At 45.4% G+C, this 27,842-nt stretch overlaps 1 protein-coding gene across 1 annotated transcript in view; it reads right to left on the bottom strand.

The window, feature by feature from the left end:
• Positions 1-27,792, bottom strand: part of LOC104408453 (peroxidasin homolog) — a 41,462-nt gene extending 13,670 nt beyond the window's left edge. The window contains exons 1-9 of the mRNA XM_010018063.1: positions 27,701-27,792; positions 17,781-17,852; positions 10,362-10,433; positions 10,038-10,109; positions 7,306-7,377; positions 5,724-5,795; positions 4,034-4,206; positions 2,132-2,249; positions 407-576 (exon numbers count right to left, since the gene is read on the bottom strand). Of these exons, the coding sequence (XP_010016365.1) occupies positions 407-576; positions 2,132-2,249; positions 4,034-4,206; positions 5,724-5,795; positions 7,306-7,377; positions 10,038-10,109; positions 10,362-10,433; positions 17,781-17,852; positions 27,701-27,753 (874 nt within the window). The 5' untranslated portion in view covers positions 27,754-27,792. The remainder of the gene's footprint in view (positions 1-406; positions 577-2,131; positions 2,250-4,033; positions 4,207-5,723; positions 5,796-7,305; positions 7,378-10,037; positions 10,110-10,361; positions 10,434-17,780; positions 17,853-27,700) is intronic.
• Between the last annotated feature and the right edge of the window lie 50 nt (positions 27,793-27,842).

The raw sequence follows: 27,842 nt of genomic DNA, 5'->3' as shown, positions 1-27,842 counted from the left end.
TGGGCAGAAGTTGCTTGGACTCCTCATGCAGCCCAGTGAGAAGTCACCCAGCTCTTCCCTGACATCCAAATCCTTGCTGTGAGCAGTTCCCCCTCCTTCTTCCTACCATGTCCTCCCTCTTCCTTAAGTGCTGGAACATCCCCACTCTGTGTCCCCTTCACCCTCAATACCTCTGTGCTGCAGAATTCATCCCAAACTCCCTCCCCAGCCCCAAATGACCTTCAATCTCTAAATCCTAGTTCTCCACTCCCATGAAGGAACGCCTAAAGCTCAGACCACGTTATGCTGCTAGCCACAATCTTCCCCAGCACACCAAGAACATCTTGGCACATTCAAAGCTGGGTCTGAGTCTGACTTAGCTCCCAACCCAAGCTGGGCCTTCAAGGGATGCACAAGGCTCAATTACATGGGGTGCCAAAATAGCGCAGCACGACTTCTTGTGTCTTGACCTCCCCGGCTATGTTCTTGGCCATGCACTGGTAGACGCCTTTGTCTGACTCCTTGGTATTCTGGATCATCAAGGTACCATCTTGCAAGAGGTTCAGGCGGTTGTCATCTTTCATGTCAATCTCATTACTGAAAAAGAGCCAGAAACAGGCAAAATCTGAAAGGGGTGATGACTCTTTCCAGTCTCCCCCTGAGCTGCTGAGGGGCCTTGCATGCGTTGCAGTAAGTTGGTGTTCCTTGGAGCTATTCTGAGAAATCATGGAATTTATAGCAAGAGTTCTGATTTACAGCACTGAACTTCAGCTCCAGCTCTGATTTACTCCCTGGGTGAGCTACTTTTTCTCTCACCACTGATTACACACGACATTTACAGCCCATCAGGAGAGCAGAGTGTTCCCATGCAAGAGCAGCTTTGCTATTGTCAGGGCATCTAGGCCCAGAAAGCTTGTTCTCATTATTGACTAAGTGCAAATATAATAATGAGTTAATATTGTTATTGTGTGTAGCCTTTTCTATTTGAATGGGCTCTAAAGGCCTCAGGGGGGGCAAAAAGCTCTAAGTCACCGGGGGACCCCAACACAGCTTGGGCACCAACCCAACCCAAAAGCTGTGAAACATCTTCCTGCTTTCTACAATGACCTGTGACTTCTGGATCCCAGCCCATGGCACAAGGTCCCGCTGCTGCCTCCCATTTGTCCCATTGTGAAGGAATCTTGGATGGCTACAGATGATTGAAAAGGGAGAAGAGACCTCTCTCCCCACAGGACAAAGGCTGAATCCACTATGCAAACTAATATGCTTGCTGGGCATTTATTTAATTCCCCTGATGTCTCCTTACTCTAAGTCATATCTCGCTTGCGGAACATTTATTATCATTACCCCTCTTTCAATGCTGTCTTTGGGAGCCTGCCAGCTTTTCCCTAACAAAACCTTCCTTCCAGGGAGACTTAGCTCAGCCATAAACTTTCGCTCTGGGCTGAAGCTCTGCCTGGTGGGGAGTTAGTTGAAGAAGCAAACATTGATCATTGTTATTAATAACCGAGCCCTGTGCAGGCTCCCACAGCCAAGGAGCTTGTAAAGCAGCAACATAACTTTGCTTCCACAGTGGGCAACTGCTTGAGCACAGAGTATTTTATTGTGCAGCACTTCCCAGAAACACTCTGGCATTTAGCACAGCCAGTTGGGTTTTAGTGTTGCTGCATAGGATGATAATCAATACGCTGCTTTGCAAGGTCTTTCAGTGGAACACAGTGATTTTTCCCTTTGAAATAAAAGCTATTCCCCCAGCATGTTAGGCCTTTAGTGAGACAAACCTAGAGACTAGAAGCATTTCAGCAGTTAGGGAATGGCATGGTAGCTCAGATCGACATGAAATACTAATTTTCTTTTCCTGATCAAAAGACAATTCCTTTCAGTCTGCAGAGTATGTTTATGGGAGTGTTGTAAGCTCTTGGAATCCATCACAAATGCAGAAGAAACATTTCCAATACAGATAAAACACCACTTGGATTATGTGGTCATCAGAGAATGCTATTAAAAGGAAGGTAAATACAACCCATGGAACATCTATTTCTCTTTTCCTTTTTAATGTTGCATGAAACAGCTTTTCTAATTACAACCAGTCACTGAAGAACTCGGTGCTTGAAACCATTTGCTACCCCAGGGCTCACTGTGTGCGACTTACTTGTTGTGCAGCCAAATAATCGCAGGCTTTGGGTTGCCTTCTGCCCTGCAGGTGAAATAAACCGTGTTTCCCAAGAGGACGTCAACATCGTGGGGCTCTGAGGTTATTCGAGGCCTCTCTGCAAAACACGGTTTTAACACAACCCAGTCCAGAGCAGCACAAAACCACCTCCAGCCTCACTGAGTGTGGGGGTAACAACACCCATCCTGCAGCCCCCGAGCAAGCAGGCATCAGCACAGCCCTTGGCAAGGCAGCAACTGCTCAGAGCCACCCCAGGACTTCATTCTTTATGTCCCCAGTTCATCAACTGATCCCTACTCAGCCAAGCCTTTCACTATGAGCTTCATTTGGAGATGTACTCCAGCGCTCAGCAAGTTAAACCTTTAAGGGATGTGCTAAAACATGAAGGAATTTACGTACGCTGTCTGGAGCACTAGATCTTGGTGCAGCAGAACACTTACTCATCTAATAGCCTGTATGATCACCAGTAACCCAGGAAAACCAGCTGGATTACATATGAGATTGAGTGAGAACCTGCCACCTTGCCCAGCAGTGCACATACTGCTTAGACCACACATTAATGCCTTGGCAACTTATCTCCAGCAGCACCATCAGTGTGGGACAAAACTCACCACAGCTCCACGGTACAAAATGCTGATCCAGGGCAGATTTGCTCCACACGTGCTAAAAAGCAGTGGGTTAACTTGATGGCAGCAGGCTTCGGACTGACTCAGTTATCAGCTGCCTGCACCATTAGAGCTTTATGCTGAATTATGCATCACTTGTCCTCCCCAGCTGGCACAACACCAGTGTAAAAGCCTCATGCCAGCAAAATCTTCCCACCAGGTGCTCTGGCTGATGTGACACACATCCCACTGTGTGCCCAGGCCTAAACCAGAACAAATCTACATTAACAGCTGTACCGTGGCACCGGGTGTATGCTGGGGACAGCTCGTGGTGCAGCGCATCCACTTGCACCCACTCCATGTGTCCCCAGCTGCTTCCTCCAAACCCTTCCTATTCCTCTGTCCCTTGAGGCCACAGAGCCATTTGTGCCAGTCCAACTCTTCGCATGGCTGTGCCCCAAATTAAGCTGTGAAATGGTCAAGATTTACAAAAGAAATAATAAAATCATAAGAGAAAAGCTGAATTCAAGGGAGAGCTGATCTCATACCTCTGGCTCATAGCATGGCCAAGCACACAGCTGGACTGGCACATCCAGGAGGGATGCTAATAGCTGGCCTGAGTGGGAACTTCTCAGACTGACTCTACCAGCAGTGAAGTATCAGTGAACCACAGCCGATACTTGTACCAGCCACCCCCAGCCGATACTTGTGCCATCCTGTGCTTAGAAGTCAGAGCTCTGTCTTTTTCTGTATTAAATATTCAACTTTGGAATTTTTCAGAACAAACCCTTTCATTTCAAACTGGCATTTTAACATGAGCAATTGCCTGAATTTAAAGAACAAGAGCTTAGCAATGCAACACACCACCCCGGTCACACAAAGCATCCAGCTACCTATCTACAACACATTTGCTTAGGTGTTCAGTTGTACTTCCAGCCATTGCAGCTCTCCCAGCGTTCCCCTTCTATTCATCCTGTTAGACACATTTCCTCTGGTTGCTGGTTTAGCCACCAACCACAGCAGGTCCTTTCCTGGTCCTATTCTATCCAAGAACCAAGAAACCAGCCAAAACAGAGATGCATTAAACCACCGCGCAACTGCCGGCTTTCTCGGCATCATCCTGATAACCTGTGTGACGGCGCTGGGATTTTCCCACTCCAGCAGTAAAAAGAAGGTGAAAGCAGGATGCCAGGGCAGGGAAGAGGGAGGAAAAGGGGTGAAATAAGCCATTCCCAGAGCAAAGCCCAGCTCTATGGAGGGCTTTGCCTTCACTCACCGCAGTTGAACTCCTGGGCCGTCAGGGTGACGATGGAGCGGCCGTGCAGCTCACGCGGGGCCTCGCAGGTGGCTGCGGTCTGGATGCTGCTGCCCTGTTCTGCATATCCCTTCAGCAGCTCGGCCAGCCACATCAGGTCACAGTCACAGAGCAAGGCATTGGAATCCAGCCGCCTGTGGCACCAAGGGAAAGACACTTCATTTCCCTGCCTCCTCCTCCAGGACACAGAAGGGGAACAGTCCTCTGGAGTGAAGGACTTGGCTGGTTTTCCCTGTGTTTGGTTATATCCTGGATCAAACTTTGAGATATTTCATTCCACAATGTTTAACCAAGTCGGAAGGTTTCCATTAAAAACTAACATTATCCATCAGCCATTCCAGTTTCAAATGCAAATTATTCTGGTTATGCATTTTTGGCTTAATTTGAGGCAGAGACACACTAAATGTTGTGTTTTCCCTCAGGATGGAGATTTAAACCTTAACTTCTATAAGAACAGCGCATAACACTGCCTCTGTTGGAGCTTTCTATTCTCATTTAGGTCCAAACTCCTCCCCCTGGATTCTAGTGAGCACCAGATCAGTCTCTTCCTGTTACCAGATGCTTGAGGTTGTAGCTTTTCTACACAACTCTTAAGAGCTATTATTACTGCAACACAGGCTTGAACCATGCTGAATGGAGACCAGTGACCTCCTAGTGCACTCACACTTCTCCTTCCACTCACTTCATTCCTATGTGCAGCGCTATGCACAAGGATAAGTAAAAGGCTACCAGGGGATTAGCTGATCCCTCCTTCCCAACTGACAGTTTTACAGTAGATGGGTCTGGGCCATTGGAAAAAAACATGGAAAAAAGGTCTAATGTTTTCAGGAACAAACATTTGAGAATGTGAGATTTCACACGAGGCCACAATAGAGCATTTTATACACACCCCACCTTTTTCTTTGACACATACAGGCACCATTTCACAAGTTATTCCCTGCTAAAGAGAAGTGAAGCCTTTACCTGCTTGCAGAAATCACAGCAGGCTGCAGTGAGAAACGTTATTTTCTTGTAGTTGGAAATCGTGGCAAAACACCAGAATTCGTTGGGTTTTGCTTCTTTTTTCCTCTCCCAAAAAATGCATCATTTTATTTCCACAGATCATAAAAGACAAACAAAGCAAAGCTGGGGAGGGGGGTGTGTTAAACAAGAAGTAAGCTTAAGAGACAGCCAGGTTATGTGGAATAACACACAAGGCACTCCTGCATGGGAGGAGAATCATGCCCCTTGGCACCCCTCTGAGTGTTTTCATGTCTAGAAAGAAAGCCTTTTCTTTTAGGATTGATTTTTCCTTCCATGTTAGATACTGAAGACATGATTGAGGTCATATCTATGACCTGAACTCTCTACAGTTTTGAAGGCTGTTTAATGGGTTCAAACTGTTGTGAGGACTTTCCAGGCATGTTCCTTCCTGTGGCATTACTGAGCTTTGAGCAGATTATAGTTAGATTATAATGAGCCACTAGCTTGAAGAAACTACTAACTGGTTAAATCAGCTCTCAGGTCCAATCAAAACTGGTTTATAAACTTAGCACTGGCCTTAGAGGTGCAACAACTAAAAGCTTTGCCAACCAGGCACATTTTTCCTCAGGTCTTGGCCATCTAATCAAAGATAAACAATTGCTCTTTGCAGGCAATGTTTTTCGCTTACAGCCGTTTGAGGGATTCCAGTTGAGAGAATGTCCCTGGATGAATCCTGGAAATCTTGTTGTTGTGCAAGAATCTGCAACGGGAGAAGTCAGGCCAGAACATGATTCAGTATTTGCACCACGCGGATAACAACATCCCAGGTCAAAACTCAGTTGAAATGCAAATAATATAAAAACTCAGAAGAAAAACTCAGTTGAAATATAAATACTCCATCAAAATGGGGTTTTTAAATGTACTGTCTCTTGCCATGAGCTATAGGGGTTTCAATCATTCTGGAGCGCAATGGAATACACCAAAGTGAGAATGGGTGTGGATTGGAAACGGTGACTAAAGATGTGATGTAACAGGTTTAAAATGGAACCTTAAAGTTAATCCACTTCATGCTCTGCAAAGGGAGGAGAAAGGGCACAAAATCCCCTCGGACTGGACCCACCCTATGGTTTCTGTGCCTGGGTCAGCTCTACTTTAGAAGGGACCTTCTCTTTCTCCCCCTGCAGAAGAGAAAGCAATTTTACAAGGGCAACGATTGAATTAAGGCTCCAGCAGAAGATGCCAGACAGCTCATGTCCTAGTCTCAACGTACTTAATAACCCATGTCCATGAGTAAATCTAATTTAGACAACAGCAACCTAAGCTGAGCTTATCTCTGAACAACAGTGAGGCAAATACTTCCAGAGTCTTAGCACACAAATAGAGATTCCCCAATTCTTAATAAAAACCCCTGTTTGCACTCAAATACATTAGTGGGGACCCAGACCACTGCTAAAAGATAGGATACAACGGGAAAGAAATACAGAGACAGTACAGCTTGTGTTCCAATGCATGCTACATACACACGCACCCCCCCAAGCTCAGCCTACTTGCCCAGCTTGGATGCTGACAAACCTTCCTCTACAGTTTAAACCCCGAATTGTTGCTGGATCCAATACAGCAACTGAGGTCAGCCATGGTGCACTGATGCAGTTCTTAACTTCCCTAAGGGTGTCTGCATCCCATGATTTTAGCTTCCTAGCATCTATGGGTATAAGGCGCATTTCCACGCAGCACAGAAGGGTCTGTTGGTTCCACCATGGAGTGGGAACCACCAGATGAACCTCTGCTAGAAGCAATCCTGGGAGCAGGAGACACAGGACTTGGTTCTCTAACTGGTTTCAAGCAGGATGCGTGCTTTTCTTGTTAGACTTTCTTCTGACTTTATCCCTTTTCCACCCCCTTTTTTGTACACTGCCCAACAGTGACTCATGTTGACCTTATGGTCATAGTAATGTTTCAGCTGGCTTGGGCAGCTGTAGGGCTTTCTGCAGATTTACCCCTGCTTAGGTGGAAACGTGAACATACACAACATGGGAAATTCCCTTCATAGGCTCTTATAACCCTCTACATGGCAAGTACATAAAATCTCCTTCTTCAAGGAGATTCCTTGAATGGAATCCTCGAATCCTTCCCCTTGAAGAAAAAGGTTCTCCTTCTATTTGCATTTCCTTCCATTTCGAAGATCACACTTCACACTGTCACACAAAAAGAAATGCTTTTCCTTGTCTCCTCAACCCTTTACTCGTAAGGAAGATCCCATCTTTACTTACAGCCTTTCAAGTTTAGGCAGGTCACTAAAAGTCTCCGACTCCAGGCTTTCCAGGTTGTTGAAATGCAGGTACCTGTCACACAGAAATCACAAAGGGCAGGTTTACAGATTGCAAGTTAAAAACCAGAAGATCTTTCCAGGTCAATGCACCAGCTGGTCACCACACATCTCAGATGTCAAGAAGCCGGCATCCACTTCACTCTTCATTTTCCACATCAAATAGAGGTCAACACTGGCTTTTCCCTTTCCTGGCAATTATTTACACTCTCTTAATAAACTGAACCACACATAGAAGGGAAGACAGATTTGCTCTTCCCTGAAGCCTAAGTAAGTCCATCACCACCACCATGAACTGCCTGTTGCACTGTTAGGGGTCAGGATGAATCCCTGCCCATGGAGAGCCATCAGCAGCTGCTCCCATCCGAGCACTGCATAGGAATGCCTTGGCATTCCCCAACACATCCGTGGATTATCAGGGAGGAAGAAACAGCCTTATTCCAAGGTTCTTGTTCCCAGTCTAGGAATTGCAACGTTTCTGAGCAGGATCATGAGTTTGCTGATAATTAAGCTGCAGAAAAAAGCCCCAGACAACTTGATACAACTCAGAAACTGGTCCTGCTTGTGGCTGAAGGTGGGATGGAGACATCCCAAGGTCTCTTCCAACCTGCACTTGTCTGTGACTCTAACAGGAGCTTCCAGCTTGTGCATCCACCCAGGAAGAGCAGAAACACCTTGAAACGGCTGCCATTGGGCTCTTCTGTTTCTGCAGAGGGCAGGCACAGTCTTCAAAGACAGAGATGGTGGAGTCAGCTGCAACAGTGGGATCTAAATGGCACGTTAACATGAACAGCCCAATTCTTGCTAATTGAGGTTAATGCTTTTAATTCCATTAAAATCTCAAAACCTGGGGTCTGCAGAGCAATACGACCATGATACCTCAGACTCCCTCTGTCATTCACTGGCACGACTGACTGTTGTTGGAATGGTTTCAACACTGCCTAAACTCTTCGCCTTTATTTAACACAGGCATCAATTTCACAGCGGACACTGATTAATCCTGGGCCTGCAAATACTCATTCTACTATTGTAGCTGACTGCACCGAGAAATAACTGCCTGAGCTGCCACATGGCTGTTTGATTTGTAATGGAAAGATTAATGATAACTGGTCCCCTATCAGAGCACAGACTCAGATTCTGCAGCGGAGGGCAACAGTGGGGAGAGAAATCCACGCTCTAATAAGTCTCAGATGTCTGCTGTCATTGCTTTGGAGCTTGAGGAAAGCATCTGATCCTGTCCATCAGCAGGGTTATGGTTTTTCTTGAAAAGCTGGCTTTGGGGTGCAGGAAAACGGGGTAGGATTTGAGCAAAGCTAATTCCTTTGGAATGGTGCCTGCCTGAGATTGAAAACAGATGGGAGTTGCAGCGGGATGTTTGTTGGTTTTGTGGCTTTGTTGGGTTTTTTTCTCTCATTCGTGACATCAAGTCTGGAATGTTCATTGGTAAAATATCACCATGGCCAGCATCAAACCCTCTCTGAGCACAGCTGAGCCGGTATCTGCTTCCTATGCTTTCTCCCAGGCATCCTTGCTGAGCTGGCTGATGGAAAACCATGTTGTATGCAAGGCTGATAGCACACATATTACAAAGCTTGCCTGAAACTTCCCCTTATGCTCTCTCCACTTCTGCTGTCAGCCTAGAGAACAAGCTGGATCCCTTTTACAGCAAAATCCTTCATTACATTCCAGCCCTATAAACGTTGCCATTGGGGATGATCCATGAATTAGAACAGGCTCACTTTTGGTCCCTGTTCTCCAACGATGCAAATAATGCCTACACTTCAAATACCCATGCTCACACTCTCTGCACATGCACACATGTATATAATATAGCACAAGCCCTGGCATGAAAAATCCAATCCCAGTTTAGCAAGACACTTCAGAAGACCTCAGTCTTCCCATCCCACCTTGAGCATGACTAAGAGTCAAACCCCAAAGCTCCTTTGGTCGAATAAACAGCATAGATTTGCTGTCCACAGAATGGCAGCAAATAAGGTTTGCTAGAGAGTCCCTGTGATGGGCTGCAGCTGCCAGGAAAACACACAGGCTCCTTTCATCCCAGAGGATAGCTTGGAAGGAAAGGCATTACTTTAGATCCATCCTTTTACCCCCACTGCAATTTCCAGATGCTTTAGTGCATGCAAGCACCAGCAACCTGGGAGCTCCCAGGACCACCTTGCTGTCCCAGCTCTCAGCTCACACTTCATCCCTTCATTTTCAGGTATGGACAAGAGAGAAGCTCACCAAGTTCAAGCAAAGGGCCAGATCCTGCTCTCTGCTCCAGCAGCCCCAGGAGACATAAACACAGGCTGCAAGCCATCCTACAGACCCCTGTCTCCTCTCATTGTAAGGTCCTTGGACATAAAGGGAATCAGAAGCACAGCTGGGCTCTTCCTGTGCTCCAGAGCTTTAGGGTCAGGAGAAAACATATGGGACACAAATAGGAAAAGACCTCAGCATTAAGTAACCAAAACCAGTAGCGGGACCAACTGTTCCAAACAGAGCCAGTGTAGTCTTGCAAAGTTGGATGATAAAGCAGTAGAAGCCTCATCCTACACCTTGCAAAGTGTCTGATACTCTCCACTGCTGGAAACACAGCGCATGGGTTCGAGGGGCCAGCAAATCAGCCCTTACACACATCACATTCAGCAGCAAACAAAGCTCATTTGTACTTACAGCTGTTCCAGAGAGTGCAGCCCATTGAAGGCATGTTGCTGGATGCTCTGGATTTCATTTTTATATAGGTAGCTTTAAAAAGGAGAGAAAGAAAATAGCATGAGGCTGCCTGATCAGCAATTGTGCTTTAAAAAGACACAGGAAACAGCTCTGAACCTCGACCCAAAGCAGAGCTTGTTGGTTGGATTCAAGGGCTGTGTTTTATAGCCGTGTTATGAACATCCTGAAAGTCCAAGCACAGAAAATAGATCCTTGACTGGCAAACATTAGGAGTGGGTTGTTAAATTTCAGAGGGGTTAAGAAATGACTGAGGTACCAACTCACAGGTATTTCAGGTTCTCCAGATCTTCAAAGGATCTTCTCACAATGTGCTTGATCTGATTATTGTTCAGCAGCCTGTTCAAATCAAGAAAGAAAACCACAAGTGGTCAGTTGAGCACGTGTGAGACTTGCGGCACTTCTGCTCCTGGATGCCCACTGGAAAATCCTGAGCCCCTGTCTTAAAACAGAGTTTTAAGATTAGTAGGGATTAGTAGATACTCACACGAGGTAAGTCAGTGAGAAGGTTTCTTGCCCAGAGGTACCAAGTGCTTCCAACGGTCAAAGACCTTTCTTTACCTTCTGCCACAGTGGTTTTCATCCCAAAGTTACAATTTTGGCCAGGAAAGGGATGAGAAAAAGGAAGACAGGTAAAAGGAAATGGAGGGAAAGGAGATTTTAAATCACTGCTGCCACTCTTGTACCACCATAACAGTTTTGAAAGTACATGGTTGCATTCAAGAACGTGTGAGCAGGGGTGTGTAGAACCAGCTTTTAAGAGGCCAAACGCAGTTTCAAATACCAGTTCACAATGGAGTTATAAAATGGTAATACTTCATTTTAATCACTTTGTGTGCAAGTATGTGCAAATGAAAGAGAACTCCTTCCACATCTGACTCCCAAAGCTACTCAGAGGCAGCCTCCCTCCATCTAGAGAGCCTGGTGCCAGCTTTTAATCCAAAACCCATGGACAACATCACATTGGCAAGTCATCTCCAGCTTGTATGTGCAGTTGCCATGACTGTGCATGCAAATGATGGCTGGTGCCAACAGCCAGAAACACAGCTTAACCTTGGAATAACCACCACCGGCAGTAACGATGCAGCTGAATGCCACAAAACCCTCTGCTGCAGCCATTGCCAAGCCCAACACTGAGACAATGAAATAAATCACTTATAAACAGCTCTTGAACAGCCGACACTGAACTATTCATGGTGGCTGCCCAACCGCGCTCCTGTGGGTCTTTCGCTGTGGTATCCCACTGATGTTCAGGTCTGGAGCTCATAGCAGACCAGCTCAGAGCAAGGATTTAGCTATCTAAACTCACTGTAAAGACTCCTAACTGGAGATGTGGATGGAGAGGAGAGCTGCAACCCTGCACTGCAAAGGTTTGTTTTTCTAGTGCTGTAGGAAAAACTGCTATTCCCTCTGCAAGCAGCAGACCTTGCAGCCTTGGCTCCAATTCAACACGTGCATTGGATGCGTTCAACTACTTTACATCTCGTATTTGCGATAGCTGTGCTCCTCAGGAATGATCGGCCACCAGGTAGCAGGTGAGAGGACAGGTCAGAGCTTTCCCAGCAGGAAAACCCATTCTTCCACCTCACTTTGCTGGAGAAAATAAGGCAGGCAGCACATCAACCAGCCTCTGGCACTAGAAGCAAAGGTCCCTTCCTGGGAGGAACAGTTTGTGCAAGTAAAGAGCGGAGAAAAAAGATAAAGAGATGGGGAAAAGCAGAAGAAAACGTGGGAAAAGATGAAGAAGATAAAATCAAACGCCTCAGGGATGCAAAGATAAAAGATGTCAGAAACACACACGTGTTGTGGCAGCTTTGCAAGTTACTGCCAGGCACCTGAGTCACACCAGCTCATTCTCAGGTGGAGTATTACATTATGGGTCCAAAATGCACGTAACAAACTCAAATGCAAAGAAGCTTTTGGAAGTCAGTGTAATAAAGGCTTGAGAAGAAGCTCGGTATCCTTCATTTGAGTATTGTCCCATGATTAGCTCCATTAGCTCCTGCTACCACGGATGCGGGTGCCAAAACCCAACTGCATGTTGCCAGGGCTGTGGACAAGCAGCTCGAAGAGGTTAAGGCAGAAAGATGCTGGAAAGTTCCTGCACAGCTGGAGGTGATGGCTCAATACAGAGGTTAAACAGCCCGATTTCACTTGTAAGGATGCAAGAATGATGTCAAGCCCTTGGAACACAGGATCCTGCTTTGACAGCCAGATATGCTGAGTGGAAATGCAGCCCCAGCACCAACCCAAAGGTTTATTTGATGATTGAACACCCAAGGACTGGAAATAACTGCTCGAGAGCAGTGAGGGAAAGGGCTTTGGTCTATTTACCCAGAGGACAAAGACAACACAGGCACCAACCATGCACGCTTCCTTCCCTGCCCTCTATCAGCATGCTTTCATCCTCAGCCAGAGGAGGATGAAGGCAGCTTGTTCTCTATTATCTGATCCTTGGCCCCACTTCTGAGGACACAAGATGGGCTGATAGATGGATTCCAGCTCCAACGTCATTCCCATGGGATGGGAAACCACCTGTCCCCTGCTTTGCAAGTGGCATTGTCTGCTTGGTTCACAGGGGACATGAGACAACAACCATGTGAGCAGGTCCTGGAGGCAGGGGCACACCAACAGCCCCCCACACCACGATGGTCTGGACTCCATCACTGATCCTTTATCTTTATTGTCACGAGTTTGGATCAGGACTGACGCCCGGGGGGGGATTTCAAATTGCAGCATGCCGTCTGACTGCATTTTGATGCTATTTAAAAGCCTTAACCTAGTTTATTTTGTTGTCTTGGCTATCTGGGACAGTTCAGGGAGCGTAATCAGTGATCCAAGCCAAACAAGATGAATTCTGGAAGCGGAGATGGCATGCAGCATGCAGGCATCTTATCTCATCGTCTGATACTTAACAATTTGTTCATTGTCCCATTAAAGGATACAAAGTGTATGGAAGAAGCCATCCCTGTTTCCTGTCTCAGGATTCCCCATTGTAATGGAAGAACTGTCCTGGAAAAAGCTCAAAAGTGAGATAATTTATGAAGTCGAGCACAGTCCACATATTCCAAACTGCTGCTTTCTGAGAAATCCATAGACAAGACAGCACATCTGGCTCCTAGGAAGACTTGAGATGGCTTCTGCACAGCTGCCTGCTCCTTGACTCCTGTGCAATTCACCCAGGCAGGGAATGTCCAAAATCCTGGCATGACCTGGGTATTGATCCCAGCTGCAATCAATACAAAAATGCCCAAATTCCTGCTAATATTAGAGAGGATTCAAAGCTAAGATCTACTGCAAACTGAATCTGCTGGGAATGGAAGCTCTGGCAGACAGAAGCTGGAAAGATCATTATCGACACATGTCTTAAGTACACCCTGCAGCAAAACAAGCTCAATTAAAAGTATCAGCAGTACGTTTCCTAGCAGAATGATGTGGCATTCCCCTTCATGCCAGCTGATGAACTGGGCTCCAAATGAGGAGGTGGACTCAATCATACAGGCTTTATTCCTACAAAGTCCTTCTGGGAGGTTTGGGATGCACAAGCGCCATGAGATCTGGCCCAGATTCACTAAGAGAACATTTGACATTCAGTTTCCTTTAGGTTTTATGTCCTGGCTGCTCCTCCCTTCTCCTTCCCCACCCTCTCTCAGGGTTGCCAAGCACAGGCTTAAGTTGCAATGAATGAGTCGTTTTCTGTATTGAAGAATGCATTAAACGATGTGACAGTACAGAATTCAGACTCAAACCATCTACTCTTTCCTCTTCGCATTTGACAAACCACATCCTACAGTCGTGGTGACATAACAGCTACTTTTTTTTCCTCCCACCATTAATAGAAATCTTCACATAGTGTATTTAAAGGAGAAGAAAAAGTGAGTTTAATGCTCAGCTGCACATTCCCCCTTGTTCACAGAATTCTGGAATAGCCATTTCCTGTATTTGAGGGAGAAATGTTTATTCTGAGACCCAAACAGGCTCTGACATCCCCTCCTTGCTGGCAGTAACATGTTCTTGCAAGAGCTACTAGAGGTTCAAGACAGAGCCTCCACAGTATTCCTGCCGTTCGCCCGAAACCTCTTTACAAGCAGCATGTAAAGGTGAGCTTCAGAGCTCACCAGATGTGCCTTTTGCTCTCACCTAAGCAGAGAGAGAATATGATTACCACTTGGGTCAATATGGCAGGATGCTATCCTCCTATGGAAACACATAAGGGGACAGTCATGCAGGGGTTTCCTCATCCATCCCCACCCAAAGATGACCTAAAGGAGCTGGGAAGTAAGAAGATGCTGTGCCTCACCCTGGGCTCGCAACGCATTTGCTCTCTTCCATGGTCCATCACCCACTGTGAGCTAATACTGGCTTAAGTGATGCGGTTTAGCATTGGCAAACTCCAGCCAAACAGCTGCTGAGGAGCATTCTGGATGGCATAGAAGGGGGGGGTTGCCTCCCTCTCCCTGCTACCCTATTTTTTTTTGACTAAGGGGACATATTAAGAGTTTAAAAATACACAGAAGAGATCCCGACACCAACATCTGCACTGGAACTGAGAAGAGGCAATAGGAAGGGATGAGGAAACTTTACAGCTCTGAGACCTTTAGCCAAAGAGGACTTCTCCAATGCTCACACCACTGCAAACAGCCAACAAGCAAGCTCCCAGTGGTGCAGCATTTAGGATAACTGTTACTACCTGTGGTGCTGTACCAGGAGCTCCCAGCCAGCAGCACACACTGACTGTGTCTCTTCCATCGACAAACAGGGCTCCTGGTTCTGATTTTCAAGTGGTGTTCTGTAACTTATCAAATCTCCCACACCAGGGAGAGAAAAGAGGAGAAGAGAGTCAGAAGAAGGTTTAACTGTTGAAAAGCCCCACTGGATGCTCATGGCAGGCTCCTCTTATGTCAGTCTCATAGCCCACCTCCCTGCGTCCAATGTAAGCTACAAAGGTTTCTTTATCAGGGCGGTTTATAAACTGTCAAACTCGGATCTAGCGCAGCCATCCTGCCCAAAAGGAGATGCAGAACAGAAGCTTCCCCCAGAAATCTGCTGCCCTTCCTTTGCCAGGCCAAAACACTGGAGGAAAAAGGCTCTTTTAGAAGCACTTATTTGCTTAAGAAACATTTCTTTAGGTCCCATGGCAGAAAGCTGCAAGCTCAGAGCTCTGCACATGGAACCTGAGCGACTCCAAACCTCTCACTTCAAATATTCCAGCCAAACTTTCCCAGCAAGTCTCTCGGGGATTTTGAAGGATTTATTCTCTTTATCACTCCAAGACCTATACGAGTTCTCAGGCTAAAGTTTACCCTCTAGAAACATCAGCAAATTCTTCAGCTCTTGTCAGTTTTGATGTGGGAATTGGACAAAGCAAAGCTCCTGGAGAGAAATCTGCTTCAGGAGTGCGAGGTCTGACATTCTCTCCTTCAGTTGTTCAGCTCCTTGTCCACGGGAGTTCACTACCACAAGTGAGAATCACTGATTTTTCCAGTTTGCTGCCCAAGCCAGGAAATACGGAGCATACAAAGTGCTACTTAAATGGAAACGTTTCAGTGCAAAACCAGTTGATTTTCAGAATTCAGATATAAAAATGCCATATTTTGTTAGAGCAATGTCTCACCTAGTCCGGTATTCCAGCTCTGGCAATGACTGTAGGACACTATTTAGGGAAAGCAGGATCTGTGCAAAACATTCCTTTTACCACCCTGGCATCCATAATCATGAGATTAGGGATGTTTGGAGGTATATTCATGCCTATTCCCTTTAGTATCTGTTCATGGACTTGCTGTCCTTGAGGTCCCTGTCCAGGAAGATGTGGAGACAAAGCAAAAAGAACGGGACAAATGCATGGAGCATCGTAGAGAGACAGGTCTTCCCACCTCAGCTGTGTATCTATATCCAGCTTTAAGCAGAGCCACAAAGACAGAAGCAGAAGTCTTGCATGTGCCAAGGACCTGCCTAGACCAAGGCACTGCCAGGGCAGGAACTGGGATCTCCTACAAAGCAGGTCGGGTGGAGCATCTCTCCAGTGAAGGCCTGCCAGCATCCTGCACTTCCCTAGGGCTCAGCTGAGGCAAGGCTGGTGGTCCTGCTGAGCTGCCTGCCAAACATCTGTCTGCATCACACAGGGATGACATAATCTGGAGCAGCTCCTCTGCTCGACTCAGGAGAGCTCCAGGGGTGGAAGAGTAGGTCTGGAGATCAAGATGCCTCAGCAGAGCTTTGTGATAAGGTAGAACCCTACGGACTCAGGCTCTATTTTCTCTCTGGATACTTTAGTCACATTTATCACTCTATCTCAATTGACAGAAATCCATCCAAAGTCTCCTTTCTTTCTATTATTCTTGGTAATTAAGTACCATGTGGTGCTGTTTCAGAGATTAACATGGGCTGTTCTTGTGCTATGGATGAACAGCATCACTGGCAATGAAGTTTACTATCAGTTTACTAGTTGACCACCCATGATCCTGTGAGCAGGGCCTTGGGCCATGGCCAGGGCACTTTGAAGTCATGGTTTGGCCAATCAGTCCCACATACACAATGGAAGCATCTTTAGCAGATACTGATTTTTAAGTGAATAGGTCTTTATGATAAAGTTGTGTTGTATTCCCACTCTTCCTGCGGCTTCTCACAATTGACTGAACGCCTTGTTGCCCAGGTCTTCCTTCTTCCAGCATCCCTAAAGGATCAGGGACTTCAGATCTTTCAAGGTCAGACAGAATAACCAACCTGGACTTTCTCTTACCATTTGGGACCATGAATGAATGAACCCAAGAGGTACAAATGTCTGTGATACAGTGCAGGCTCCCAGGCTACTGGTTTGCCTCACCAAGAGACTGGAGCTTGGGCCTGGAAATCTTATAGCTGTTAGCACCAAGTTACAGCTCAGATAATCAGATCTGAGTCCCAACAGGCCAATTACATCCAGCACAGATCTGCGCTGACACAGCTTCTGTTTCTGATTTGGGAGCTGGTTTGTTTTCAACTTCTTGGCTACACGGTGCAGATGTGCTCATATCTAACTTCAAACCCTCAGCCTTGCAGCAGCAAGAAGCAGCAAAGGCTCCCAGGGTTTCCTTTAGCAGAGTGGGGAATGTGTGAAGAGAGTAGTACATCAATACTGATGTGTGCTGGCTCTGGCTGGGATGCAACACTGAAGGAACTGCTTTCTACTCCCATTCCTGTCTGTTGTAGGGTAGGTGTAGGCATTTACTCTAGGGCAAGGCACAGGGACAAGATGGTATTTGAAAGGATGTGCTCTCACTTGAGATGAACTCATGTAGGGTAACTCATATGGTTCATGCCTTTGAGGAAGCCATGGAAAGGAAGAAGCTTTTAATGCATTCCTCCGTTACACTAATCCCAGGCCAGAGCTGGTTTTAGGGGCTACTCTAAGGCCAAACCTGCTCAAAAATCCTCAGTCAGTAATAGTACACATCAGGACTTTTAAGACTTGTTTAAAAGGACAGGTTAATTGTGAAAAATGAACGTTATTAAAAGGCACGTTTAATTTTCAAGGTAAGAAATATGACCCAGGATAGAACAGAGAGAATTTAAAAGCTTTGACTGGAGATGCACAACTTGGCTGAAACAACTAAAGGACCAAGACCATCTTTAAGCCATCATAGAGGACAGTCCATACACAAATAATGGATGAATATCCTCACTGCAGGATCACTGGGAGGAACTTACAGTGTGTTGAGGTTCTTCAGTCTTCTGAAGGCTCCAGGTTGGATCTCCTTGATGTGGTTGAAGCGTAAATCTCTAAAAGCAGAAAACACAGTCAATCAGTGCACTTGGGATATAAACAAGCCTTTAGCAATGAGCATCACCAATGAGAGGAGGAGGGCTGTTTGGAGACACTATCATACCAGGCCTATGTGAACTGGAGAAAGGGAGACAGAGACTATAAAGGGAGAGGAGAAGGAGTGGGGATGGTGGCTGTGGTTGGGTCTCCTCATGTTTGTAAACTCAGCCAACAGCCAGGACAAGCTGACATTTACAAAGTTCATATTAATATCATAGAAAACTAAAGGCCGAAAGGACTCAAGTGATCATTTCCATGAGCGCCAGACCAGTTCTGCACCTTAACACCCCAAGCTCACATGCAATTGCACTTGCACTCGTAGAGGAATGCACATCACCACATGGACCCGTTTTTTAGCTCCTTAGCAAAATTATCCTTGCCTTAAAATGGTTAAATCTGATCAAATAACCTCATATAATAAGCATTTCACATTCTGCTGTGCAGTGCTCCAAGACCAAGCACAGCTTATCGCTGCCTGCATTTCCAACGTGTGCCAACTTCAATTAGAATTAGTGGAGTCCAGGGGATTCTGGCAAATTTCAAGGGCTGCTCATGTAACTACATCAACTTGGAACCCTAAACCAGGGCGGTTTGATTGCTAATGAGATAATAAAACAAGAGCTAAGTGGTTTAACCTGGTTAACCAAGTAGAAACACTTCTATAGGGAATGTGCATTGATTTGGCACCTCGCACGGTCCAGTGTATTATAACAAATCACTAAACACTGACAAATGGATTTTGCTGCTAGTTTCTATCCAAGGCACAACAATGAAGTTGATTTTTTCCCCTCCTACACTACTTAATCTATCACATTGAGAGAATACACAGCTATTTCTTGGTTTAAAGAAGCCTTTTAAGGGCATTTGCTTTAAGGGGAAAACACACATGAACATGCCGAACTGCCTGTCATGCTGTTGGTGAGTGACAGAGCTTTTGGAGGCAGAAGTTAAAACAAAGAGCTCTACAAAGAGCTACAAGTTCAACATTCATTTTTAGAACAAGAATCATGGCCTTTATAAATTAAGATTAGAAGGAGGTGAATTCATTGCAGGGAGCTTTAAGTGAACTGACAGTGAGTACCAAGGGGGCTAAACCATAGAATCATAGAAATGTTTGGGTTGGAAGGGACCTTTAAGCAACACCTTTGAGCAAGCACTTGAGAAGAGGATACACAGTAAGTAAAGCTGATTTTATGTTAACATGGAATGTTTCTTTAGTTTAGCAGTTTCAAGAACTAGTTATTTTTATGTTAAAAAAATCCTCACTAAGTTTTCTTGCATTTTAGGCAGACAATACACTGCAAATCACACTGAACTATTAAATCTTGGCTTGTCACCCCTTTGCTATCACTCAATGTACTCTATTGTGCTGTTTCTCTTCTATAAGGGTACAAATTTGAACAAAGGAATGAGAAGACTCAAGTGGGGAGAAATCTCTCCCCTTTTACTGGTAAGTAAAGAGAAGAGTTAGAGGGCAGGAAGGAACACAGCTTCGGTATGTCAGAAAAGTGTTGGGATTGCCATTTACAAGCACCATTTGTCTGCTGCAAACTGCAGCCCCAAAAAACGACCCTTTGGAATCACAGTTTTTACCAGTAACTTCACCCTTGGTGTTTTCTGGCGTGTTTGGCTTTTCGCACATTGCTTCCAATGTGCATTTCTTGCTTATCTTGTTGGAAGGTGTTACACATCCCTCTTCCCTGATGATGTGAATTTGAGGCTATCTGCACGGCTCTCTCAAGGCAATGGCTGACACCATAAAACCAAGTACAATTAAACATTGGCAAAGGGGATAGCACAATGTGCTGACTGCTCTCCATGGCCTCATTAAAAGGAGATGAGGAAAGACTAGACCATGAAGAAAGGTGAAGAAATGCAAGCCTGCTTTATACACTAACACACAGACACCAACCCTGCTGCCCCGGGGGGCTGTAAAGAGCTGTGTAATTAGCCCAAGCAGCTGGCTACAGGTAATAGGGAACATCAGAAGTACATGGAAGCAATACGCAGGGGTCAGGGCTGAAGCTGTTGATGCTCATGGAAGTCAGCAAGAAACAGGCAGTGAAGTGTAAAACACCACTTTGGGTCACAGGCTGCAGGTGGGGAAAGAAAATCATCAGACTTTTAACGAACAGACATAACTGCAATCCTCCACATACCAGCATTCACATGTAAGTGCATGGCCTCCAAACAAAAAGCAAGAGCCAGAACCACAGGTGACTGGAAACACCTCTGAAAACCCAGAACATAACCCACAAGCTCAGGGTTGTTTTTACTAATGGTCGTTTTTACTAAAACTAAAGTAGTTTTTGCTATTTCCAATAACTCCTTGGAAATGGTCATGGCTGTTGCTTGGCTGGACCATCTCCCAGTAGTGCTTCTGCTGCTGAGAAGCACATGGATGGAGAGATATGGAGAGATGCGTCCTGCTCACACAACAGAGGTCTGGTTTCATACAGGATCTTCTCCCCTACACCACCCCAAGGAGCATATAATAAAATTTAGCTTATGATTTTAATGAAATATCTTGACTTTTCTTCTGTTCTCTGTTCCAGATGAGACCTTCACACTTTTCCCTGGACCCCAGCTGCCTTGGTCTCCTTTGGAAAGCTCACTCTCCAGTTTGCTCTCCATCATACAAAGGCAACAGCTTTCCTCACAGACAAAAAAAGGAACTGGAACAGCACATGTCTACTCACTTCATTTCAAGAAATGATGTGAATTAACTGGAGAGAATCCAGAGGAAGGCAGTGGGAATGATCTGAAGTCTAGGAAATGTGACAATGAGAAGGACCGCAGTGGCTTATTTAGCCATAGATACAGCAACTATGTCAGAACCTGGCTACACATATAAAAGGGCAAATAGTCACCAACTAAAAGTGCAGATTAGGGGGTATATTTGAAATACCTTAAACATTGAGGCTGATAAAACACACTGCAGGAGGGATGCAGGTGAGACAGACATCACCCACATAAGGTTTAGGTAGGTGGATCCTGCCCCGGAGGCAGAAGGATGGATTAGACTGTTCTGTTGCCTGTACCCTAAACAGCAGCAAAAAGACACTAGTGTGGATGTTCCTACACAGCAAAATCCCTGGAGACACAAAGGAACCCGCTTCTTCCTCCACACCAATGCATTAAAACCCCCCAAACAATACTTTGGCTCATTCATAGTGTTTCTTCTCCAGACCTTGCCTTAGCCTGAAGCCGGTAATGAATGCCACATAGGACTGCACACGGAAATTCCTGGCTTGCATGTGTTTGACTGAGAACATTCCCAACAGAGTTTGTCCCCTCTTACACAGAAACTCTTGTTTCTCTCTATTCCCAGGGCACTCTGGAAACTTTGGGTTTCTTTTCACAAACAAGTGTGCTTTATACAGGGCCCAGCAGCCCCCGTGCCAGCCCCTTCCAGCTGCTGTGTGCACCAGCAGCTGAGCTCCCCCAGTTCCTCCTTCTTCCAACTTGGAATTTGCAAAATGGGAGAAAATTAATGAAAAAAAAAGCCTTATGGTTTAACCCACACACACACAGTTTCAAGGCTGGAAGTCTGGAATTACCTGATGCCTCTACAACAGGAACAAATGCTGCTAAAGGATCAGAGTCACAGACTGGTTTGGGTCAGAAGGGACCTTAAAGCTCCTCCAGCTCCAGCCCCTGCCCCGGGCAGGGACACCTTCCATTAGAGCAGGTTGCTCCAAGCCCCTGTGTCCAACCTGGCCTTGAACACTGCCAGGGATGGGGCAGCCACAGCTTCTCTGGGCACCCTGTGCCAGCGCCTCAGCACCCTCACAGGGAAGAGCTGCTGCCTCAGAGCTCATCTCAATCTCCCCTCCAAGACCCTCTTCTACCTTCACTCACACAGAGCGCACAGGAGCCATAACTCTGTCAGGAAACAGGGCAGGAATACATGGATAATCTAGGATCTACTATTGAAACAACTCATCTTTTCTGAACCTGGGAAGCCTGAACCCCATGGCAGAAGCTTACTGAGAATGCCAGAATTTGCACATGGATGGAAAAGCATCTTTAGATAATGACACTTGAATCTTCCTAATCCTCTCAGCTGCAACAGAACAATCAGTCCTAAAAGCATTGTGTTAAATAATTATCAGTGATTGGTCTATAAAGCAATCAATGGCTTTTACAAGTAACTTCCACTTCTGTTTAATGTATTTAGGCTCCTGCAGAATCATCTATTAGTATGTTAACTAAGCAGATAATTAGCTTCAAGAGGTATTTTACTGCAGTTCCATGGAAATCACAGGGTTTGTTTCACTGAAGTATCTTTTGTGTTCCAAAGGTTATGCGCAGCAACGATGCTGACAGTTCTGGACCATTTCACCCAGAACTGGTTGAATAACTGGCAGCCACCCCTTCATTATCAACGAAGACACAGACTAAAGGTGGTTTTGCAAACAGAGATAAGACTTCAAGGTTCCTTCCAGTGTTTTTTAGGGAAGAAAGGATGTGAAAGACACCCAAACACAATTTTTAAGTCAAGTTGCCCATATATAAGACGAGCCAGAATATTTATCAGAAAGATGATCATTCCTTTTACTTATCCACAGAACATCAGAGTCAGCTCTGCAGGTTCTCCCATCCTGCCAAACAGCTCCAGTCCTGGCAGGAGGGAAAACAGCCTTGCTGGGATGGAAATGAAGTCTTCCAGATGCGCTGTCGCCAGCTCCCCAACTCAACAATGTCCCTCTCACACACGAGTCCCCAAATGGCTTTAATAAATGACAGCTGTCATCTCCACATCCCTACATGGACAGCGGAGCATTGCCATTGCTGCTAGACAGATGAGGAGACCGCAGGGACGCTCAGGGCTGGGTTATTTTCCAAGTCTTGTCTATACTGGGGGGTTCCAGCTGAGGATGTCAAGATTTGACTGTTCAAAGAGTGAAGAGGAAGGAAAATATGGAACACCAGTAAATGAGATGATACGATCACTAGTTGAAACACTGAAGAGTGATGAGATGTGGATACACGCGGCAGGACAGGCTGTTGCTCTCTACCAAGCTGCTCACATTTTTTCAGTTTTCAGGATGGACACACTAGATTTTCACTAAGAAACCACCACAGGAACTCCTGAAAGCAGCTTTTTAACATTTCAGCTCACACAAACAGGAGTCAGAGTTTCAAAGTGCTCCATCTGCATCAGCTGGGGCAAGAACTCAAGAGTAATTCATCAGCAAGCAGCCCAAAGTGGCTTGATCCCACCTTTTCCCTGCATGTAAGCTGGTCCCAGTGATGCAAGTTAGAGCCTGGCCCTGAAGGTAGTGCCAGGGCAGAAGGGATCTGCTGGTGCATCATCCCTCCTGCAATTGTTTCATTAACTGTCATATGCATCCCTTGAGCTCTTGCTTACAAAGGCAGGAGCAAGGAATACCTCCAAAATGTAGTTTTGGCCCTGGCCACATCCAAAAAGGGAGATTACACAAAAACCCTGTTGAACTCATCAATCTTAGATAATTTGAGCTATTACATACTAGCAGTGGGTATGGAGAGTAAGGTCTGATCCTATTCAAACCAGCTAAGTCTATTCTTGAGCATTCATGACAGCAAGGAACAGAACCCTCTTAATCTAATGTATATTCCCTTTGCACCATCTATTCAAGATATTGCCCACACCAAGTGAACACAGCTTTCTCTTCTCCTAGGTATGGTCTGACCCCGATCCGAGGAAGTAAAAGCAAGCTTCCAAGCATAAAGATGTATTTATCTTTCCATGGAGTCCAAGAAGCAGCAGCACCACACCAGCTGAAATGAACTGCTGGGGCATTCCTTAATATCAAGTCTCATGTACCATATGTGTCAGCTTTTTTCTTTCTTAAGAGCATGACCATTTAAGTCTTTACCCAGAATACACACACGTTCCTTCATAAAAAACACTGACTTTGCCTTAAAGAGCACAGGAAAAGCATCCTGGAATACCTATGGGGAGAAGGATATATTGAGGTCAATGAAAATGCAAATAGTCCAGTGGGAACCAGGTGACGAAGCACTCTGAAGATCAGTGAAGGCAGGATTTATAAACCCTACAGGCAGCTACAATCACAAGAGTTTGATGCTTCCTTCAAAAGATGCTGGAATGTTTCTAGAAGGAAAATGTGTTTTAAACACCCTCCCTCTGCATTTTCCTTCTGACAAAAGCACCTTTATAAACAGAATATACTGAAGATTTTGGTCACCTCTGAAAAGGTTTAATGAGGATTAAACACTGGAGCAAAAGAAGTGGAGATCCCACCTGGCACATCCAGAACGTGTGGGTGTGCGTTTAATGGGTGCATCTAAGATAATCATAGGCAGAGGAAGTGAGTAATCCATTCTTTAACCCAGAACACACGACAGAGACCACAAAGGGAGCAGCATTTCCAAGAACTCCTTTGCTCAGAAAAAAACCTTTCCCCAACAAATGTATAAGATTCCTTCTCTAAACTCTGCTCCTTCAGATAGAGAATGCACCGTGTCCTTCCCTACTGCAGCATAATGACCTGCGGGAGGGAGAAAGGAACCAAGCAGCCACCAAACAAGCAGCACAACGATGAAGGGGAACAAAACTTGTCAAGCTGGCTGTGCTTCCACTGCCCCATTAGCAACCAGGTCTGTGAACAACTGGGTCACCTTCAATTCATGCCAGCAACGAGTTCAGATCCCAGACACTGCGCTGGCTTTGCTTGTGCCCTCAGCTGTGCTTCTCTAGAAGTCCTCATTCATTACGTGCTCTGCAGAATGCAGAGAGGAGAATAACCCCATGGATAATTGGGTTGCAATCCATTAGCTGCCAGCCAGAGGGGAACTTCTTTCCATGAATTTCTTCTACTCATGCCCATACATTGCAAAGTTTATTGTTTTAAATGTCACAGTGTAGAACAAATCACTTTGAAGGTTAAAGCCCTATTGATATTTTCTGAGTGTATGTTACACAGCTGTTCCCTTCTTGGGGCTGCTGGCTAAAAGTGCTTGAATCCCAGCGGCAAGCAGCAGATCACATCTGGATAATCATGTTCCAGTCGAACAGACAGCAGCCAAAATACGTTTGCAGTTATACATCATGAATTTTTATAGCTTACTTATCTGTACACGTGTAGTCGTTCCTGCCATCCTATTCTCTGCTCAGGATAAAACTTCATTACCAGAGAGAAATAGTCGATTGCTATAACCAGACATTGGGCCAGATCCTCAGCTGCACCCACCTGGGATTGGGAAGGGAGGAGGGAAATGGTGACCAAAGAGGAGCCAATAACAGCTCATCAATCCTGGAACTGGTTTCATGCCAACCCCAGCATCACTCCGAGAAGGCCACAGGCTGCTCTAAGGGATGCCAGCTGGCTGCAGCCCCAAGGGGGATCCTGCCAACAGGGCTTGTTGAAGCCCAGCATGTGCCGGCTGCAAGAGTTCCCCACTCTTCAAAGATTGCTAGAGAGAGGGTGGCAGAGAGTCCCAGAGGTCAGAGAGTCCCAAACTCCCATCTTCAAAGCAAACTCCATCTGGATACTGCAGCTGCGAAGGAGCTGAGCTGGAGCCTGGGATGGGTGTTTGTAGCTGCAGTCACAGGCTCCGTCCTGTTCATACCAAAGGGTGAATGTGGAAAATATCACAATCCCACATCATCTACTCAGAGTAACTCCAGGATCAGGACTATTCTTGCTATAATTGGGAATGTTCACTGACACAACGATCCTCCCAGGAGAAACATTAACATACCAAAAAGTTGGACTAGATAGGGGCTCGGTTAAGAAACAGGCTTTGATGTTTCACAATTAAAAGTTGAATTACTCAAATGCTATTTATATAGATACAATGGGATGCTGGCTGGCAAATGCATTTACATACATGAGATCTTCAAGATAGCCACAAAGTCAGGAGTTTCATTGCCACACACCATACAAAGGCACACGATCTGCCAACAGAGAATACTTCCCAGGCTCATATTAACTATCAGGATCTCTGCTCATCAGTATGGGTTTGCTTATGACTATTCAGAGAGTATTAGAAGAGAATGAACCAGACAAATCTCCTTAAAAATACTGGTCTATAAGGATAGTCATTGTATTTGGAATATTCCTACTTCTCTCTCTCACACCTATACCATTTAGTTAATGTTTAAAAACCCAGTCTCCCATTCAAGGTTGTGGCTATCATATTAAACTAAATAAACCAGATTTCCAAATGGATCATCAGGCAAAACATGGACCATTTACAAGCAGTGTTCATACAGACTAGTGAGAGGGAATTAGGGTAACTCTATACACTGCACTGGAAAATCTAGTCACCTTTCTAGGTTGAGTTTTACAGACAACTCAACACCACCTACATTACAGCAAGATACTACCTGGAATTCTACTAAAGCTGCAAGGACAAGCCATGGACCAGGGTTGGGGTTTGCCCGCTGCAGCACAGAGAATGAAGAGTGCTGCAGCCACAGGGCATTTGGAAATCCACCAATCTGGTACTGAGGAAAAGCTGGTGACCACAGGAGGTTTCCCTCCTGCTGCACTCAAAGAGTCTCAACAGGAAACATGCTCAGGCTATCCAGTGTGACAGTAAAATGCTGCCTCATGTCAAACAGAGAACAGAAATTAAGCTTTATGGAGCTCAATATCTCAGTTCAGCCAACGAAACAAACTTTTCCTCCCCATAAAAATCTATGTTTAAACAAGGAGAAACAAGATCTTTTGCTAAACTCAAACAGCGTAAAAGTACTTTAAACATTTTAGTATTTCAAGATGCAGGGGAATAAGGGGGGGGGAAGTTTAGTAACAGTTTGGAGACTCAGACTCTGCAAGTTGCTTTAAGAGCAGAAACCACTACTGTACAGCAACAAGCCTTACAGTACTACCCAGTTCCACACTGTAGAATAACCACTCCATCACCAGCCTAGGGAAAAAGCACATCCAGACTCTGACCAAGATGTGGTTTGTTACAGGCACAGGGAAAAGCCTCTCAAATGAGTGTTTTACAATCAGCAGCAGTTTAAGGAGGATGAGTGTAAAGACTGACTGTTGACAAGTCTTTCCTACTACTTCCTAACACAAGTCTGCCAACCCAAAGGATAACCTGAGAGTAGCACAAAGGGAAGTATTTTGTCACATGCCATTGCATTTTAAAGCCACCTTTAAGTGTAGGATTCATTTAGAATCACAAGAGGTGCTCTCCTGGACCTATCAGTAAGAGCTGCTTAGTCTCCAAGTGTTCCACATCCTTTTTCTCCACCTTTTCTGTTTGAACGGACTCAGCCAGCAGCTCCCTCACCAGCAGGTACTTCAATTCCCAAGGAATCTGTGGGTTACCACCACTGCTGCTTTCCAAATAAGCCTTAAGTTTGGTTTGCACAGTTCAGATAGAACCTGGAAAACCAGTACTTAAAGTTTAGGAAAGAAATGGTGTTGTATGTATTAGAAAAGTGTTTGTTTCAGTGGAGACTAAAGCCTGAACTGCTGGATTTCCCCTCTGCCCCTAGGCTCATATACAAAACCCTCTCAAATGTAAACTGTGTACCTTTCTTTAAGCTTAGTTTAGCATTTGTGACCTTTGATTCTCCAAAAGTGGCTTCCAGTGATCACCCTGGCTTTATTCTTAGTAGATATTTCAATTTGCTTGATTGCCCTGGTAACCATTCACTGATGCCAAAAGCTGCAGTTTCTGGTTTATGCTTTAAAAGCATGAAACAGTTTATGATACAGACAATGATGCAGGAAAAAAAAAGAGGATAAAAAGCATACCTTTGGCCTTGACTTTTTCTTTCTTCTTTCTAAAGAGCAGGTAAGGGAGGCAGTAAAATGAAAGGGTTACTCACAGTATGCTTGTCTGGGGTGGGATATCAGGGATGGTTTCCAACATCAGATGCATGCATCTCACTGTAGTCCTGAAGCACAGGCAGCGACTAGGACAGGAGCAGGAGAAGTTGGGCAGGAGGAGAAAACACAGCAAGCCTGGAA

Source organism: Nestor notabilis, unplaced genomic scaffold, assembly GCF_000696875.1.
Source record: "Nestor notabilis isolate BGI_N333 unplaced genomic scaffold, ASM69687v1 scaffold3467, whole genome shotgun sequence".
Classification (NCBI taxonomy): domain Eukaryota; kingdom Metazoa; phylum Chordata; class Aves; order Psittaciformes; family Psittacidae; genus Nestor; species Nestor notabilis.
Note: the sequence above shows the minus strand (reverse complement) of the source record. Positions and strands in the feature narration are given on the sequence as shown.